The 20980-nt window shown below is 45.2% G+C and overlaps 1 protein-coding gene across 1 annotated transcript in view; it reads left to right on the top strand.

The window, feature by feature from the left end:
• Positions 1-18979, top strand: part of LOC130277299 (uncharacterized) — a 63824-nt gene extending 44845 nt beyond the window's left edge. The window contains exon 7 of the mRNA XM_056527857.1: positions 18834-18979. Coding sequence (XP_056383832.1) covers positions 18834-18871 — 38 coding nt within the window. The 3' untranslated portion in view covers positions 18872-18979. The remainder of the gene's footprint in view (positions 1-18833) is intronic.
• Positions 18980-20980: the final 2001 nt, after the last annotated feature.

Raw genomic sequence — 20980 nt, forward strand, 5'->3', positions numbered from 1 at the left:
GCTATTGGTGGTCTAGACGCGACCACCAATAGCAGATCGGGGGCGGAGGGGTTTACTTTCGGTTTCCCCGTCCTGCCCTCCCACAATAGGCGGGGCAGAACGGGGAAACCGACAGGGACCGGCGCCGAAGATCCACTTACCCATCGGCGACGGCAGCGGGCGACGATCAGCGGTGGCAGCGGGCGACGATCGGCGGAAGAAGAGGACCGCGACACAGCTCCCTGGATCCAACGGAAGCCGGTGAGTTACTTAGCAACATCTGGAGGGCTACAGTCTGAGACCACTATAGTGGTCTCTAAACTGTAACCCTCCAGATGTTGCAAAACTACAACTCCCAGCATGCCCAGAGAGCTGTTTAGGCTTGCTGGGAGTTGCAGTTTTGCAACAGCTGGAGGTCTACAGTTTGAGACCACTGCAAAGTGATCTCTATACTGTGCACCTCCAGATCTTGCAAAACTACAACTCCCAGCATGCCCAGACAGCAGTTTGCTGTCTGGACATGCTGGGAGTTGTAGTTTTGCAACATCTGGAGGTCCACAGTTTGGAGACCACTATGCAGTGGTCTCTAAACTATAGCTCTACAGATGTTGCAAAACTGCAACTCCCAGCAAGCCTAAACAGCTCTCTGGGCATGCTGGGAGTTGTAGTTGCGATCCCTCCAGCTGTTGCATAACTACATCTCCCAGCATGCCTTTCGGCGATCAGTACATGCTGGGAGTTGAAGTTTTGCAACAGCTGGAGGCACACTGGTTGGAAAATACTGAGTTAGGTAACAGAACCTAACTGAAGGTTTTCCAACCAGTGTGCCTCCAGCTGTTGCAAAAGTACAACTCCCAGCATGCACGGTCTGTCAGTACATGCTGGGAGTTGTAGTTTTGAAACAGCTGGAGGTTTGCCCCCCCATGTGAACGTACAGGGTACATTCACACTGGCGGGTTTACAGTAAGTTTTCTGCTTCAAGTTTGGGCTGTGGCAAATTTTTCACCGCAGCGCAAACTCCTAGCGGTAAATTCACTGTAAACCCCCCAGTGTGAACGTACCCTAAAAACACTACACTACACTTACACATAATAAAGAGTAAAACACAACATATACACCCCCTTACACTGTCCCCCTAATAAAAAATAAAAAATGTATTGTACGGCAGTGTTTCCAAAACAGAGCCTCCAGCTGTTGCAAAACAACAACTCCCAGCATTTCCGGACAGCCACTGACTGTCCAGGCATGCTGGGAGTTTAGCAACAGCTGGAGGCACCCTGTTTGGGAATCACTGGCGTAGAATACCCCTATGTCCACCCCTGTGCAATCCCTAATTTAGTCCTCAAATGCTAATGGCGCTCTCTCACTTCGGAGCCCTGTCGTATTTCAAGGAAACAGTTTAGTGCCACATATGGGATATTTCTGTACTCGGGAGAAATTGCGTTACTAATTTTGGGGCCTTTTTTTCCTTTTACCCCTTATGAAAAAGAAAAGTTGGGTCTACACCAGCCTGTTAGTGTAAAAAAAAATTTTTTTTTACATTAACATGCTGGCGTTGTCCTTTACTTTTTATTTTCACGGGAGGTAAAAGGAAAAAAAGACCCCCAAAATTTGTAACGCAATTTCTCCTGAGTACGGAGATACCCCATATGTGGGCGTAAAATGCTCTGCGGACGCACAACAAGGCTCAGGAGTGAGAGCGCACCATGTACATTTGAGGCCTAAATTGGTGATTTGCACAGGGGTGGCTGATTTTACAGCGGTTCTGACATAAGCGCAAAACAATAAATACAGACATGTGACCCCATTTTGGAAACGACACCCCTCACGGAACGTAACAAGGGGTATAGTGAGCCTGAACACCCCACAGGTGTTTGACAAATTTTCATTAAAGTTGGATGGGAAAATGAAAAAAAAAATTTTTTTTCACTAAAATGCTGGTGTCACCCTAAATTTTTCATTTTCACAAGGGAAAATAAAAAAAAGCACCCCAAAATTTGTAACTCAATTTCTTCTGAGTAAGAGCATAACCCATATGTGGATGTAAAGTGCTCTATGGGTACACTACAATGCTCAGAAGAGAGGGAGCGCCATTGGGATTTTGAAGATAAAATTTGTCCGGAATTGAAGGCCACTTGTGTTTACAAAGCCCCCATGGTAACAGAACAATGGACCCCCCATATGTGACCCCATTTTGGAAACTACACCCCTCATGTAATGTAATAAGGGGCGCAGTGAGCATTTACGCCCCACAGGTGTCTGACAGATTTTTGGAACAGTGATCCGTGAAAATAAAAAATGTAATTTTCCATTTGCACAGCCCACTGTCCCAAAGATCTGTCAAACGCCAGTGGGGTGTAAATGCTCACTGCACCACTTATTAAATTCTGTGAGGGGTGTAGTTTCCAAAATGGGGTCACATGTGGGGGGGGGTCCACTGTTCTGGCACCACGGGGGGCTTTGTAAATGCACATGGCCCCTGACTACCATTCCAAACGAATTCTCTTTCCAAAAGCTCAATGGTGCTCCTCCTCTTCTGAGCATTGTAGTTCGCCCGTAGTGCACTTCAGGTCCACTTATGGGGTACCTCCATACTCAGAAGAGATGGGGTTACAAATTTTGGGGGGTATTTTCTGCTATTAACCCTTGCAAAAATGTGAAATTTGGGGGGAAACACACATCTTAGTGAAAAAAATACATATATTTTTTTACATATGCAAAAGTCGTGAAACCCGTGTGGGGTATTAAGGCTCACTTTATTCCTTGTTACGCTCCTCAAGGGGTCTAGTTTCCAAAATGGTATGCCATGTGTTTTTTTTTTTTTTTTTTGCTGTTCTGGCACCATAGGGGCTTCCTAAATGCGACATGCCCCCCGAGCAAAATTTGCTCTCAAAAAGTCAAATATCACTCCTTCTCTTCGGAGCATTGTAGTTCGCCCGTAATGCACTTCAGGTCCACTTATGGGGTACCTCCATACTCAGAAGAGATGGGGTTACAAATTTTGGGGGGTATTTTCTGCTATTAACCCTTGCAAAAATGCGAAATTTGGGGGGAAACACACATTTTAGTGAAAAAAAAATTTTTTTTTTTACATATGCAAAAGTCGTGAAACACCTGTGGGGTATTAAGGCTCACTTTATTCCTTTTTACGTTCCCCAAGGGGTCTAGTTTCCAAAATGGTATGCCATGTGGGTTATTTTTGCTGTTCTGGCACCATAGGGGCTTCCTAAATGCAACATGCCCCCCAAAAACCATTTCTGAAAAACGTACTCTCCAAAATCCCCTTGTCGCTCCTTCGCTTCTGAGCCCTCTACTGCGCCCGCCGAACACTTTACATAGACATATGAGGTATGTGCTTACTCGAGAGAAATTGGGCTACAAATACAAGTATACATTTTCTCCTTTTACCCCTTGTAAAAATTCAAAAATTGGGTTTACAAGAACATGCGAGTGTAAAAAATAAAGATTGTGAATTTTCTCCTTCACTTTGCTGCTATTCCTGTGAAACACCTAAAGGGTTAAAACACTTACTGATTGTAATTTTGAATACTTTGGGGGGTGTAGTTTTTATAATGGGGTCATTTGTGGGGTATTTCTAATGGGAAGACCCTTTAAATCCACTTCAAACCTGAACTGGTCTCTGAAAAAAAGCGAGGTTCAAAATTTTGTGAAAAATTGGAAAAGTGCTGCTGAACTTTGAAGCCCTCTGGTGTCTTCCAAAAGTAAAAACACGTCAATTTTATGATGCAAACATAAAGTAGACATATTGGAAATGTGAATAAAATAAAAAAATATTTTGAATATCCATTTTCCTTACAAGCAGAGAGCTTCAAAGTTAGAAAAATGCAAAATTTTCAAATTTTTCATCAAATTTTGGGATTTTTCACCAAGAAAGGATGCAAGTTACCACAAAATTTTACCACTACGTTAAAGTATAATATGTCACGAAAAAACAATCTCGGAATCAGATTGATAACTAAAAGCATTCCAGAGTTATTAATGTTTAAAGTGACAGTGGTCAGATGTGCAAAAAACGCTCTGGTCCTAAGGTGTAAAATGGCCTGGTCCTTAAGGGGTTAAACCACATGATCAAAGAAGCACATGGCTTATAATGAGAAAGATGCAGGGGATAAAATGCCAAATAAAAACTGCATATGCTAAAACAACCAATTTGAGAGAAAAAAAGGAAAAAAATCAAATGTGACATTTTAAAATTTTCACAAATGTTTGCACAATCTCACTCCAGTCCAGACCACACTTCCTTATATCTAAGGTATTTATGAAGAATGTGCGACAATTTAATAAATGTGTGAAAAATCACTTCCGATACACAAATGATTATAAATCCCTTTCAAAATGGATACAAAGATAAACTCCTATAACCTTCTAAGCACGGTGCTTATTCTACACTCCAAATATGTAAAATAGTGTTAATAAAACAGTTGTAATTATAACTCACACCACGCCCCCTCCATTCATGTCTATGGGAGGGGGCGTGACGGCCGCCGTCACGCCCCCTCCCATAGACATGAATGGAGCCGGCATGGAGTGACGTCTCCAGTCCCGGTGTGAGGTGAACACTGAGATTTCCGAGACTGGAGACAGCGCCCTGCGATCAGACATCTTTGGATAGGGGGATAAGATGTATTTTGCTGGAATACCCCTTAATCTGTATTATCTGCCCCAGACTGTCTTGGAAGAAGCTGGTAAGAGGCAAAACTCAGGGATGATCTGAAGGGTTTTGCTACATTTTATGACTGTTAAGTTTTTACTTTGTTGTGATTGTGTATATTATAAAAACCAAAAAGCTTTCATTTTAAAAGCCCATTTTGGTCTTAAAGGGGTACTCTGGTGGAAAGCTTTTTTATTTATTTATTTATTTTTAAATCAACAGGTGCCAGAAAGTTATACAGATTTGTAAATTACTTCTATTAAAAAAAATATCTTAATCCTTCCAGTACTTTTTAGGGGCTGTATACTATAGAGGAAATTCTTTTCTTTTTGGATTTCTCTTCTGTCACTACCACAGTGCTCTCTGCTGACCTCTGCTGTACATTTTAGGAATTGCCAGGAGCAGGAGAAAAACCCCGTAGCAAACATATGCTGCTCTGGATAGTTCCTAAAATGGTCAGCAGAGAGCACTGTGGTCGTGAGAGAATAGAAATCCAAATAGAAAAGCATTTCCTCTGTAGTATACAGCCGCTAATAAGTACTGGAAGGATTAAGATGTTTTTAATAGAAGTAATTTAAAATCTGTTTAAATTTCTGGCACCAGCTGATTTAAAAAAAAAAAAAAAAAAAGTTTTTCACTGGAGTACCCCTTTAAGGACATAGACAATTTCAGTTTTGCATTTTCGTTTTTTTTCCTACTCGCCTTATAAGAGGCATAACTTTTATTTTTCCATCCAAAGACCCATATGAGGGCCTATATATTGTGCATCCAATTGCACTTTGTAATGACACCTTTCATTTTACCATAAAATGTATGACGCAAGCAAAAAATATATTATTTGTGTGGGGAAATTGATAAGAAAACCGTATGCTGTACACTTTACGGTAAAACTAACATGTTTCTTGTCTGTTTAACCCCTTACGGACGCAGGACATACCCGTAAGCACTGGTCATGTTACCGGGGTTTATAAAGTGTTCTCACGGGCGGAGAACGCTTCAAACTCCGTGGGTCCCGACTGCTATCAGCAGCCAAGACCCAGGGTTAAATAGGTTAAAGGGGTTATCTTTAACCCAGGGTTAAAAGGGGTAATTTTTTATTTAAATGAACTGATGTAAATTACTTCTATTAAAAAAAATCCTAATCCTTCCAGTACTTTTTAGCAGCTGTTTGCTACAGAGGAAATTCTTTACTTTTTGAATTTCTTTTTTGTCTTGTCCACAGTGCTCTCTGCTGACACCTGATGCCCGTATCAGGAACTGTCCAGAGCAGGAGAAAATCCCCATAGCAAACCTATGCACTGTGGACAAGACAAAAAAGAAATTCAAAAAGTAAAGAATTTCCTCTGTGGCATACAGCTGCTAAAAAGTACTAAAAGGATTCAAAAATTTTAATAGAAGTAATTTACAAATCTGTTTAATCTGTTTCTGGCACCAGTTGATAGAAAAAAAAAAAAAAGTTTTCCACCGGAGTACCCCTTTGATGCCAGGCACCGCTGATCAGGCAACGTACATGTATGCTGCGTGTCCTCTAGGGGTTAGATAAAAATTTAGATAAACATTTGAGAAGCCACGGAGATTTTTTTGTGACGGATGACTACTGCATCCCAGTGTAAATAGTATAAGCTGTGTATTTGTCATAAACTGACTCAGTATTTACTTTTTTTTTTATACATTTTATACTTTTATTTTATCTACTTTATATTATAGTATTTTATCTACTGTGTTTATTGTATTAAAATGAAGTATTTTTGAATTATAATGCTGATATATTTGATGCATTCATTTAAATAAAACTGGAATTGATTATCCAATTATCTGTATTATCAGGACGAGAGGCTGAAAACTGGTGTGAAATGTAAAACTGAATTATGGACTATTTATGAAAAAGAAAAAACAATGTCATTTTGTCACTGTAAAATGCCTTAGTTTTCAGTGTTTTAACCCCTTCACGCCCCTTCAAATTTTTATTTGTGGCTCACGTTTTCTTTTTTATCCCCTTCTGAGACCCATTATTTTTTTATTTTTCCACTATAAAAATTGTACTAGGGCTTATTTTTTTGTCGGCCAAGTTGTACTTTATATTGGCGCACAATACTTTATCATATAATGTATAAGAAAGCCAGAAAAAAAAATTATATTTTGGGAAAAAAATAAAATAAATGATATATAATATATTTGGAATTGCCCCATGTTGTGGGTCAATCATTTTTTCATAGTTCAAAAATGCAGTAAAACCACGACCGATCACGAGAACGAGCCTGGAGAAGTGCGTTCTCTCCCGGCTCTGTGTCACATGACCAGGACAGACTTAGAATGGAAGTCTGGGGACACATTGTGGCGTTGTCGTCATAGGTTGATTTTGCAGCCAGCAAATCACGTAATTTATAGATCAAAGTGACAAAATGTTAAAAATCACCACAACACATTTTAAAGAGGTACTCCGCCCCTAGACATCTTATCTCCTATCCAAAGAATAGGGGATAAGATGTCTGATCGCGGGGGTCCCGCTGCTGGGGAATCCCACGATCTTACTGCTGCACCCGGTGTCTGTTTAGAGAAGCGGTGGAGGCTCGTGACATCACGGCCACGCCATAGCGTGAAGGCCCCTCCCATAGACTTGCATTGAGGGGGGGGGGGCCCATGGCGTGCCTCCACCCCGCATCGTTAGTCATCCGGCATGTGTGTGCGGGCTTCCGTGTTCACGCCCGCCCCCTCATGACGTCACGCCCCGTCCCCTCAATGCAAGTCTATTGAGGGGGCGGGAAGTGACGTCACATGACGGGGCGTGATTTCATGAGGGGACGGGCGTGAACATGGAAGCCCGCACACACAGTGTTCGGAACTCAATGTTCCGAACGCTGGGGAGCGGAGTAACCCTTTAATGGAGTGAAAGGTCGTGCACCTCCTCCACTTTTCATGAATACCCCCCATTGTCCTTAGATTGATAAATCTAGGCCACTGAGTTTTTATGTTACACGTATTGTTGAAGTTTTTTTGGTGATTTTTTATATTTTTTTTATTTTACATTTTACTTTCTATATTTAGGGTACGTTCACACATACAGGATCTGCTGCATATTTTTGCTGCATATTTTGTACAGCTGATTTTGCTACCACATCTAGTGCTCGGATGGGGTCTCAGTCAGCATTCAAACTTTTGACATGCCAAAAGTTTTTTTTTTTCTTTAACCCCTTCCCGCTATTGGACGTATGCATACGTCCAGGCGAATTACACGTTCGCGCAAATGGACGTATGCATATGTCCAAGCGATCTCCTGCTCTGCCGCGGGCAGCGCAGGAGATCGCGGGTGGGACTCAGCTGTCAATCACAGCCGGAGTCCCACCGCAGCTGCCGGGGCCGCGATCGCGCCGGTCCCGGCAGCATTAACCCCATAGATGCCGTGATCAGTCTGATCACGGCATCTATGGTGTTTGCAGGGGGAGCGCTCTCCCCCTGCCCATCAATCGCGGCGCCGCGATAAAATAAGGGGGATCGGGGGTGTCCAAGACACCCTCGATCCCCCTTGAAGAGATAGGAGTGAGGTGGCAGGGTTGCCACCCCTCCTATCCCTGCTATTGATCGGCGGAGAGGCCGACCAATAGCAGACTGGGGGCGGGGGGGTTAAAGTTCGGTTCCCCGCGCTATGCCCGCCCATCGGTGTCCGGGCACAGCGGGGGGAACCGTGCAGTAGCGGCGGCGGCGGCGATCACTTACCCGGCGGCGGCTGTGATCACGGCGGCGGTGGAGGTAAGTATGACGCCGCGTGTGCAGAGTCTGTTGCCTAGCAACATCTGCAGGGCGACAGTTTAGAGAGTGGTCTCTAAACTGTCGCCCTCCAGATGTTGCAAAACTACAACTCCCACCATGCCTTGACAGCTGTTTGCTGTGTTGGCATGCTGGGAGTTGTAGTTTTGCAAGATTTAGAGGGGTTCAGGCTAGAGATCACTGACAGTGGTCTCTAAACTGTAGCCCTCCAGATATTACAAAACTACAACTCCCAGCATGCCCAGACAGCAGTTTGCTGTCTTAGCATGCTGAGATTTGTAGTTTTGCAACATCTGGAGGGCCACAGTTTAGAGACCACTGTCAGTGATCTCCAGCCTGAACCCCTCTAAATCTTGCAAAACTACAACTCCCAGCATTCAGGAACAGCAAATGGCTGTCTCGGCATGCTGGGAGTTGTACTTGCGTGCATCCAGCTGTTGCATAACTACATCTCCCAGCATTCTCTTTGGCAATCAGTACATGCTGAGAGTTGTAGTTCTGCAACAGCTGGAGGCACACTGGTTGGGAAATACCGAGTTAGGTAATAGGTTCTATTACCCAACTCAGTATTTTCCAGTGTGCCTCCAGCTGTTGCAAAACTACAACTCCCAGCATGCACGTTCTGTCAGTGCATGCTGGGAGTTGTAGTTTTGCCCCCCCCCCCCTCCCATGTGAATGTACAGGTTACATTCACACTGGCGGCGGATTACAGTGAATTCCCTGCTTCAGGTTTGAGCTGCAGCAGCCGCAGCTCAAACTCCTAGCGGGAGACTCAGTGTAATCCGCCGTCAGTGTGAATGTAACCTAAAAACACTACACTACACTAACATAAAATAAAGAGTAAAACACTACATATACACACGTACACTGCCCCCCCCCCCCCACCACCCCTTCCCCCCCAATAAAAATGAAAAACGTATCCTACAGCAGTGTTTCCAAAACGGAACCTCCAGCTGTTGCAAAACAAAAACTCCCAGCATTTCCGGACAGCCATTGACTGTCCAAGCATGCTGGGAGTTTAGCAACAGCTGGAGGCACCCTGTTTGGGAATCACTGGCTTAGAATACCCCTATGTCCACCCCTATGCAAATCCCTAATTTGGGCCTCAAATGCACATGGCGCTCTCACTTTGGAGCCCTGGCGTATTTCAAGGCAACAGTTTAGGGCCACATATGGGGTATCGCCGTACTCAGGAGAAATTGCCTAACAAATTTTGGGGGGCTTTTTCTCCTTTTACCCCTTATGAAAAGGTAAAGTTGGGGTCTACACCAGCATGTTAGTGTAAAAAAAAAAACATTTTTGTACACTAACATACTGGTGTTGCCCCATACTTTAAAATTTCACAAGCGGTAAAAGAAAAAAAGCCTCCAAAGTTTGTAACGCATTTTCTCCTGAGGACGGAGATACCCCATATGTGGGCGCAAAGTGTTCTGGGGACGCACAACAAGGCTCAGAAGGGAGAGTGCACCATGTAAATTTGAGGTCTAAATTGGTGATTTGCACAGGGGTGGCTGATTTTACAGCGGTTCTGACATAAGTGCAACACAATAAATACCCACATGTGACCCCATTTTGGAAACTACACCCCTCACGGAATGTAACAAGGGGTACAGTGAGCATTTACACCCCACAGGTGTCTGACAGATCTTTGAAACAGGGGTCTGTGAAAATGAAAAATAAAATTTTTAATTTACACAGCCCACTGTTCCAAAGATACGTCAAATGCCAGTGGGGTGTAAATTCTCCCTGCACCCCTTATTACCTTCCGTGAGGGGTGTAGTTTTAAAAATGGGGTCACATGTGGGGGGTCCACTGTTCTGGCACCACGGGGGGCTTTGGAAATGCACATGGCCAAATTCTCTCTCCAAAAGCTCAATGATGCTCCTTCTCTTCTGAGCATTGTAGTTCGCCCCCAGTGCACTTCACGTCCACTTATTGGGTATTTCCATACTCAGAAGAGATGGGGTTACAAATTTTGGGGGGTATTTTCTGCTATTATCCCTTGTAAAAATGTAAAATTTGGGGGAAAACAAGCATTTTAGTGTAAAAAAAATATTTTTTTTTTTACATATGCAAAAGTCGTGAAACACCTGTGGGGTATTAAGGTTCACTTTACCCCTTGTTACGTTCCCCAAGGGGTCTAGTTTCCAAAATGGTATGCCATGTGTTTTTTTTTTCTGTCCTGGCACCATAGGTGCTTCCTAAATGCGGCATGCCCCCAGAGCAAAATTTGCTTCCAAAAAGCCAAATGTGACTCCTTCTCTTCTGAGACCTGTAGTGCGCCAGCAGAGCACTTTTCATCTCCATATTGGGTGTCTTCTGAATCGGGAGAAATTGGGCTTCAAATGTTGGGGGGTATTTTCTGCTATTACCTTTTTTAAAAATGTTAAATTTTTGCTAAACCAAGCATTTTTGGTAAAAAAAAAATTATTTTTTTTACATATGCAAAAGTCGTGAAACACCTGTGGGGTATTAAGGTTCACTTTATCCCTTGTTACGTTCCTCAAGGGGTCTAGTTTCCAAAATGGTATGCCATGTCGTTTTTTTTTGCTGTCCTGGCACCATAGGGGCTTCCTAAATGCGACATGCCCCCCGAGCAAAATTTGCTCTCAAAAAGCCAAATATGACTCCTTCTCTTCTGAGCATTGTAGTTCGCCCGTAATGCACTTCAGGTCAACTTATGGGGTACCTCCATACTCAGAAGAGATGGGGTTACAAATTTTGGGGGGTATTTTCTGCTATTAACCCTTGCAAAAATGTGAAATTTGGGGGGAAACACACATTTTAGTGAAATTTTTTTTTTTTTTTTACATATGCAAAAGTCATGAAACACCTGTGGGGTATTAAGGCTCACTTAATTCCTTTTTACGTTCCTCAAGGGGTCTAGTTTCCAAAATGGTATGCCATGTTTTTTTTATTTGCTGTTTTGGCACCATAGGGGCTTCCTAAATGCAACATGCCCCCAAAAAACCATTTCAGAAAAACGTACTCTCCAAAATCCCCTTGTCGCTCCTTCGCTTCTGAGCCCTCTACTGCGCCCGCCGAACAATTTACATAGACATATGAGGTATGTGCTTACTCGAGAGAAATTGGGCTACAAATTCAAGTATAAATTTTATCCTTTTACCCCTTGTAAAAATTCAAAAATTGGGTCTACAAGAACATGCAAGTGTAAAAAATGAAGATTTTGAATTTTCTCCTTCACTTTGCTGCTTTTACCGTGAAACACCTAAAGGGTTAAAACACTTACTGAATGTCATTTTGAATACTTTGGGGGGTGCAGTTTTTGTAATGGGGTCATTTATGGGGTATTTCTAATATGAAGACCCTTCAAATCCACTTCAAACCTGAACTGGTCCATGAAAAATAGCGAGTTTGAAAATTTTGTGAAAAATTGTAAAATTGCTGCTGAACTTTGAAGCCCTCTGGTGTCTTCCAAAAGTAAAAACATGTCAATTTTATGATTAAAATATAAAGTAGACATATTGTATATGTGAATCCAAAAAAAATAATATTTGGAATATCAATTTTCCTTACAAACAGAGAGCTTCAAAGTTAGAAAAATGCAAAATTTTCAATTTTTTCATCAAATTTTGGGATTTTTCACCAAGAAAGGATGCAAGTTACCACAAAAATTTACCACTATGTTAAAGTAGAATATGTCACGAAAAAACAATCTCGGAATCAGATTGATAAGTAAAAGCATTCCAGAGTTATTAATGTTTAAAGTGACAGTGGTCAGATGTGCAAAAAAGGGCTGCGTCCTAGAGGTGAAAATGGGCTGTGTCCTTAAGGGGTTAAGACAGTAACATTTTAAAACACATAACAATTCAATACAGTGCTAAAGCAACCTTGTTATACAGTGCACAAACAATTACAAAAATGAGTTTCTTCTGCAAGCGGAAAGTGTGAATGGGAGTGCGGAATCCCATAGAAGTCTACAGGCTTTAATTTCAGGCAGAATTCCTGTCGTGTGAATAGACCTTAAGAGTGGTAACCCGCCCCTAGACATCTTATCAAAGGACCGGGGATAAGCTGTCTGATCGTGGGGGTCTCGCCGCTGGGGTCCCCCCACGATCTCAGCTGCTCCACAGAGTACCCCTTTAAGCTACCACTTATAATCTATCCCTACTTGGCAGCACTCTCTAGTTAATGCCCGCCTACAGCAATAAATACACATAATAAGTAATCACTTATAACATTCTTAATCTACCATTGTGGCAAATAGGCCAGGCTTAAAGGGGTACTCCTGTGGAAATTTTTTTTTTAAATCAACTGGTGCCAGAAAGCTAAACAGATTTGTAAATTACTTCTATTTAAAAAATCTTAATACTTCAAGTACTTTTTAGGGTCTGAATACTACAGAGGAAATGGTTTTCTTTTTGGAACACAGAGCTCTCTGCTGACATCACGAGCACAGTGCTCTCTGCTGACATCTCTGTCCATTTTAGGAACTGTCCAGAGCAGCATATGTTTGCTATGGGGATTTTCTCCTACTCTGGACAGTTCTTAGAATGGACAGAGATGTCAGCAGAGAGCACTGTGCTCGTAATGTCAGCAGAGAGCTCTGTGTTCCAAAAAGAAAACCGTTTCCTCTGTAGTATTCAGCAGCTAATAAGTACTGGAAGGATTAAGATATTTTTAATAGACGTAATTTACAAATCTGTTTAACTTTCTGGCACCAGTTGATTTAAAAAAAATAAATAAATAAAAAGAAGGTTTTCCACGGGAGTAAATCTTGTAGAACAAGAAGCGGCAGATTCTTTCCAGCCCTTAGAATGTGGTCTATGACAGAGCACTTTCCTTATTTGGCTGCATTGTTTTCAAATACATTGCATTAGTAACGTTTTCAGACCCTTTCACTTTTTTCACATTTTGTTATGTTGACTTGATGGGAATAAAAAGTGTTTTCCCCTCTCAATACCCCTTGATTAATAGATCTCTCCCTACACCAGTGGCTTTAAACTGTGGCCCTCCAGATGTTGCAACATTTCAATAGATACTTTGCACGAAGTATCTATGTGCCATATAAAGTGCTCTGCTTCCTTATCTGTAAACGCACATACCACACGTATTACTCATCCCTTATTCCGTCACATCTCTGCTCAGCAGTGCTTCGTGAAATACAACCTCTCCCCTCCCCCCAAAAAAAAAAAAAAAACATAGACCCTGTATATAATAAAAACATTTTTTTTTAGGTTTCATCATGAAGAAATAAGAATCTTCCAGCTCTTAGAGATGTGTTTATTGTACAGAGGTGCTAAAACATAAAAGAAAAACAAATTGGTATTGTTAACATTATTTATGCAAGGCTGAAAGAAAATAAAAAATTAAAGGGGTACTCTGGTGGAAAACTTATTATTTTTTTTTATTACATTTTTTTTTTAAATAAACTGGTGCTAAAAAGTTAAACAGATTTGTAAATTACTTCTATAAAAAAAATATTTACCCTTCCACTACTTTTTAGCAGCTGTATGCTACAGAGGAAATTCTTTTCTTTTTGAATTTCTTTTTTGTCTTGTCCACAGTGCTCTCTGCTGACACCTCTGTCCGTGTCAGGAACTGTCCAGAGCAGCATAGGTTTGCAATGCAGATTTTCTCCTGCTCTGGACAGTTCCTGATGTGGGCAGCAGGTGTCAGCAGAGAGCACTGTGGACAGGACAAAAAAGAAATTCAAAAAGAAAATAGTTTCCTCTGTAGCATACAGCTGCTAAAAAGTACTGGAAGAGTAAAGATTTTTTAAGTAAAAACTAGTTCATTAAAAGGGGTATTCCGAGATTATTATTTTTTTGTTTGTTTAGTTAGGTGTAGTTCATAATATAGTGTCTGTACCTGTGTTTTATGGTGGTCTCCCAATTCTTCTGTGATTTTTGCCCTGGTGTTTATTTTTAACAGCATACAAAATGAGTGTCTTCACAGGTTTTCCCAGGTTGCAGTGTGGCCCGAGACATTACATCACAAGATAGGTGATCAGAGGAGCCTGTCTGTGCTTTAATGGGTGAAATGACCAATGGGTAGGAGGGAGATCATTCTGTTTTTTGCAACTACTGAAGGCCCCCTGGTCAGAAAACACTGGTCTATTGCATTGAAGGGAGCACTAGTGTGTTTCAATGGGTGGGGTGGCTGATATGTGGGAGGGAGAAAAGGGACCTTACACTTACAAACAAGGAATCATGGGATTTGTAGATTAAGGGAACAAACGCCAACAGGAAATAGTTCACAAAAAGCCACAGCATTATAGTTATCTCACAACATAACCATTTATCCCCAAGACAAGTGCAGATCCTTCCTAAGCACGTCCATTACTGTCTGGCAGGTACGTACTAAAATCCCATTATGGTGGATCACCCCTTTAAGGCCTGCTTTCTAAGGGGTTACATATAACTTTGCCAGTTGGGAAGCCACTATAATATTAGATTATTCCATGTTGTCACGATGCCGGCTGGCAGGTAGTGGATCCTCTGTGCCAGAGAGGGATGGCGAGGACCGCGCTAGTGGACCGGTTCTAAGCCACTACAGGTTTTCACCAGAGCCCGCCGCAAAGCGGGATGGTCTTGCTGCGGCGGTAGTGACCAGGTCGTATCCACTAGCAACGGCTCACCTCTCTGGCTGCTGAAGATGCTGAAGATAGGCGAGGTACAAGGGAGTAGGCAGAAGCAAGGTCGGACGTAGCAGAAGGTCGAGGCAGGCAGCAAGGATCGTAGTCAGGGGCAACGGCAGGAGGTCAGGAACACGGGCTAGGAACAGACAAGGGAACGCTTTCACTAGGCACTAAGGCAACAAGATCCGGCAAGGGAGTGCAAGGGAGGAGACTAGATATAGCCAGGGAACAGGTGGGAGCCAATTAAGCTAATTGGGCCAGGCACCAATCATTGGTGCACTGGCCCTTTAAATCTCAGGGAGCTGGCGCGCGCGCGCCCTAGAGAGCGGAGCCGCGCGCGCCAGCACATGACAGCAGGAGACGGGAACGGGTAAGAGACCTGGGATGCGATTCGCGAGCGGGCGCGTCCCGCTGTGCGAATCGCATCCCCAACGGCCATGACAGAGCAGCGCTCCCGGTCAGCGGGAGTGACCGGGGAGCTGCAGGAAGAAAGACGCCGTGAGCGCTCCGGGGAGGAGCGGGGACCCGGAGCGCTAGGCGTAACAGTACCCCCCCCCTTGGGTCTCCCCCTCTTCTTGGGGCCAAAGAACCTGAGGAAAAAAAACTCAATTTTTCCGTGATGAGGTCCGATGCAAATTAGGAGGGGTTCTGTGTGGAAACGTACGAGACAGTCCAATCTTTTATTGTAAAAACAATAGATGTAGAGGGGTCTGGCGAGACTGGTCACAGGAACGTAGAACCTGTTGATGAGAGAGGCCAAAAAAATTTTTCCTGCAGATCCGGAATCCAAGAAGAGCATAGTAGAGAAGGAGAAGGTAGAGGCAGATATCCGCACAGGCACAGTAAGGCGTGGAGAAGCAGAGTTGACATCAAGAACTGTGTCACCTTTGTGCGGAGTCAGCGTACGTCTTTCCAGGCGGGGAGGACGGATAGGACAATCCTTCAGGAAGTGTTCGGTACCGGCATAGTACAGGCAAAGATTCTCCATGCGGCGTCGTGTCCTCTCTTGAGGTGTCAAGCGAGACCGGTCAACTTGCATAGCCTCCGCGGCGGGAAGCACAGGAACAGATTGCAGAGGACCAGAGGAGAGAGGAGCCGGGGAGAAAAAACGCTTCGTGCGAACAAAGTCCATATCCAGGCGGAGCTCCAGACGCCATCCGGAAGAACGCATGTCAATGCGAGTGGCTAGATGAATGAGTTCATGTAGGTCAGCAGGAGTCTCTCGTGCGGCCAGAACATCTTTAATGTTGCTGGATAGGCCTTTTTTAAAGGTCGCGCAGAGAACCTCACTATTCCAGGACAACTCGTAAGCAAGAGCATGGAACTGAATGGCGTACTCGCCAACGGAAGAAACACCCTGGGCCAGGTTCAGCAGGGCAATCTCGGCTGAAGAAGCTCGGGCAGGTTCCTCAAAGACACTTCGAATTTCCGAGAAGAAGGAGTGTACAGAGGCAGTGACGGGGTCATTGCGGTCCCAGAGCGGTGCGGCCCATGACAGGGCTTTTCCAGACAGAAGGCAGAACACGAAAGCCACCTTAGACCTTTCAGTAGGAAACTGGTCCGACATCATCTCCAAGTGCTGGGAACATTGCGAAAGAAAGCCACGGCAATACTTAGAGTCCCCATTAAATTTGTCCGGCAAGAACAGGCGGAGGCTAGGAGCGGCCACTCGCTGCGGAGGAGGTGCAGGAGCTGGCGGAGGAGAAGATTGCTGGAGAAGTTGCGACTGAAGTTGGTGCGAAATGGTGGACATTTCCGACAGCTGACGGGTTAGAAGGGCAATCTGTCGGGCTTGCTGGGCGGCCACCGTGGTGAGGTCAGCGACAACTGACAGAGGAACTTCAGCGGGATCCATGGCCGGATCTACTGTCACGATGCCGGCTGGCAGGTAGTGGATCCTCTGTGCCAGAGAGGGATGGCGAGGACCGCGCTAGTGGACCGGTTCTAAGCCACTACAGGTTTTCACCAGAGCCCGCCGCAAAGCGGGATGGTCTTGCTGCGGCGGTAGTGACCAGGTCGTATCCACTAGCAACGGCTCACCTCTCTGGCTGCTGAAGATGCTGAAGATAGGCGAGGTACAAGGGAGTAGGCAGAAGCAAGGTCGGACGTAGCAGAAGGTCGAGGCAGGCAGCAAGGATCGTAGTCAGGGGCAACGGCAGGAGGTCAGGAACACGGGCTAGGAACAGACAAGGGAACGCTTTCACTAGGCACTAAGGCAACAAGATCCGGCAAGGGAGTGCAAGGGAGGAGACTAGATATAGCCAGGGAACAGGTGGGAGCCAATTAAGCTAATTGGGCCAGGCACCAATCATTGGTGCACTGGCCCTTTAAATCTCAGGGAGCTGGCGCGCGCGCGCCCTAGAGAGCGGAGCCGCGCGCGCCAGCACATGACAGCAGGAGACGGGAACGGGTAAGAGACCTGGGATGCGATTCGCGAGCGGGCGCGTCCCGCTGTGCGAATCGCATCCCCAACGGCCATGACAGAGCAGCGCTCCCGGTCAGCGGGAGTGACCGGGGAGCTGCAGGAAGAAAGACGCCGTGAGCGCTCCGGGGAGGAGCGGGGACCCGGAGCGCTAGGCGTAACACATGTTGACATCATAGTGAAGCCGATGCCACTTGTAAGCCTATCAGAGGGGCATCTCTGGCACTATCAGAGGGGCATCTCTGGCACTATCAGAGGGGCATCTCTGGCACTATCAGAGGGGTATCTCTGGCAGGTACTGTATGGCTGAATAGTTCTCTACAAGAGGATACAGCATAGGGAGGTAATGCTAAAAGGCAGTGTATAGGACATCTATGGCTGGCAGTGTTTGGTACATCTCACTTAAGCAATTTATGGGGCACTGTATGTGGGCATCTGTGGCAGGCTCTGTGTGATGCCAGATGTTTGGGACATCTTTAGCATCTACTTTATGGCATATGTGTCACGCTCTGTATGGGGCCCATCTATGACTGTATAGGGCACCTCTGGTAAGTGCTCTTTGGGGGTATCTATGGAGGGTACTGTGCCGGGGTATCTGCAGCAGGCACTGAATGGGGCATCTGTGTATGGCACTATATTGGACATCTGGGGAACTGTATGGGACATCTCTAGTAGGCACTTTATGGGGGAACCTGGGGTAGGCACTGTATGGGCATCTGTAAGTGCCACTATATGGGACACGGTATGTAAATCTGTGGCAGGCATTGCATGAAACATTTGTGGATGGTACCATCTGGGACAGTTGGGGCACTGTATAGAAATCTATGGTAGGTCTTGCATGGGGCATCTGTAAGTGGATCTGACAATCGGGGCTCTGTATGGGAATCTGTAGTAGGCACTGAATGGGGCATCTATGGATGGCTCTATATGGGGGAGTTGAGTAGTATGGAAATATGTGGTAGACATTGCATGGGCATCTGTGGATGGCTCTATGTGGGACAGTTGGGGTAGTATAGATGTGGTGTCCCGGTAAAGTCCCCTAAGCTAGAGTCCCTCCATTTCACAGGGCTCTCCAGCAGGGCTTGCCCCTTGGTCGCCTCATGTAATTGTATTTCACATGTATAGTATTTAATATCTAGGTATAATAAATGTATAGGACCTTCCAGGTCATGTGATCTACAGTTGTGAATGTACATATGTTCAAGGACCTTACTGGGTCATGTGATATACCCAGAGTTCACTGGGTTCAGGACCTACAGGTTTGCTGAGCTTAGTCCAGCCCCCTATTATATAGAGGGCTGTAGTCTGTACATTCGCTCTCTTGTTCCTGCACTCTTTTAGTTCCGGACTATCAAGCAAATCACATTCAGCAAATCTAAATTCATCTCAACTAGGCCAAAGTCTACAGAACCAGCAGCCACTAAAACCGTGAGTCATCAAGCTCAATCTCTAAATCCTGTGTGACAACTATACAGCACCAATCCTATAATTAGGAAGGATAAACTCGAAGATCGGACTGTGGAGCTCCAGAAAGCTCTCGATGGAAGGCAAGGCACTTTTCCTGCGGAGTGAAGTTTTGCCTGTGCTCCAATATACCGCACAGGCCTGGCCTCCCCATACCACCGTTTGCAAGGCCATCACCCGGACAGTGTTTTGCTTCATCTGGGGCAAAATGGACAGAGTCAAGAGGACCGTGATGTACAAGGAGCCCCGCAAGGGTGGGAAGGGAATACCCGACATCCCCACTCTGCTGAGGGCCTCCTTTGCATGTGTCACCGTGCAGCGGACTCTTGTTGAAAAGACTGGCTCAGCGGGCAGGTCCATGTCTCGCTTGCTTCTCATGCCCCTCTGGAGACAGCTGGGCTGGGACAAATGGGACAGCTCCATCCCTTACAACTGGAACACTCCCTGGTTCTACGGGGATGTTGTCCGGTTTGTGAGGGAGCACCAGCTGGAAGGACTGAAACCCAACCTATGGAAGCCGAAGGCAATCTACAAGCTCATCCGAGCTAAGGACTTGACTGAGCTGGTTCCGGGACTCCCCGCAGCCACTGCAGAGACAGTTTGGAATAATGTGGCCTCAAAGCGGCTTACCAATGGACACAAGGACTTGTCGTGGATGGCCGTCAAGGGAGGTCTCTCTCTCAGGTCATTCATGCATGCCCGCAACCTGTGCACAACCCGGTACTGCCCCCGGTGCCCCTACATGGAGGAAACATCTTTCCACGTGTTTTGGCAGTTCCCCTTTGCACAGGGTCTGTTGGACGCCCTAGAACATGAACTCAGAGACTCAGTGCCCAGGAGCTGCCTATCGTACCATTCGGTGCTTTACCGTCTATTCCCTGGGACCCACGACGTGGAGGCCATCCAGGAGGCCTGGCGCCTTATGAACTGTTTTAAGGACGCAGTGTGGCTTGCCAGGAACCGCCTCGTGATCAACAGGGAAAACCATGTCCGTCCGGGACTGCCGCACGTTCATCAAGAACCTGCTTAGAGACTATTCCATCTTGGACAGCCCGGCCGTTGATGAGGAAGAAGAGGAGTGAAGACCCCTCTCCTTCTCCCATGTCTCCCTGAAGATACAGCCCAGCAGTTTGGCCCTGTGATCCGCCCCCTCCCTACCCCCACATAGTCACCCACACCCCTACCCCGATCACAGATTGTATTGTTTTGTTGTTCGATCTCTTGTGCCTTTCTATTACAGGATTGAGCGGAGTGTTAGAGTAGCATGGTGTGCGATGTATAGCTTAGGGAACCTTTGCTGTGTATTGTATTGTCATGCTTTGTGTGATTGTAATTTATTGTATGACTTGTAATTACTGAACGGACAATAAAGCTCTTTCAATCAAAAATCCTATAATTAGTAGCACAGTGGCCTGCTCAACAGCTCATTATACCAGTCCCAGCAAAACCTGTGAGGAACCTGCATACCGGTTACCTCGAGAGACACTGTATGCTTGTAAAGACTGTTGCACCAAAGTTCAGGTAAAAAAGTTTACAGTTATCTCATAAAATCTGCTGTGGCCATTCCGTTTATTATCCCTGCCGTTTGTGGGCTGGTTGGCTGCAGGACCTCCAATATTAGCATACCTCACCCTGGCGTCATGACAATTAAGGGTTAATACCACCAGACCCTGCATCACTATTGCAGCACCCCAGACACCACATAGAAATATGTGGGAGCCACTGCAGGGGGCATCTGTGGATGGCAATATATGGGACAGTTGGGGTAGTATAGAAATATGTGGTAGGCACTGCATGGGGCATCTGTGGATGGCTCTATATGGGACAGTTGGGGGTAGTATAGAAATATGCGGTAGGCACTGCATGGGGCATCTGTGGATGGCTCTATATGGGACAGTTGGGGTAGTATAGAAATATGCGGTAGGCACTGCATGGGGCATCTGTGGATGGCTCTATATGGGACAGTTGGAGTAGTATAGAAATATGCGGTAGGCACTGCAGGGGGCATCTGTGGATGGCTCTATATGGGACAGTTGGGGTAGTATAGAAATATGTAGTAGGCACTGCATGGGGAATC

The sequence above is a fragment of the Hyla sarda genome, chromosome 6, assembly GCF_029499605.1.
Source record: "Hyla sarda isolate aHylSar1 chromosome 6, aHylSar1.hap1, whole genome shotgun sequence".
NCBI classification, from domain to species: Eukaryota; Metazoa; Chordata; class Amphibia; order Anura; family Hylidae; genus Hyla; species Hyla sarda.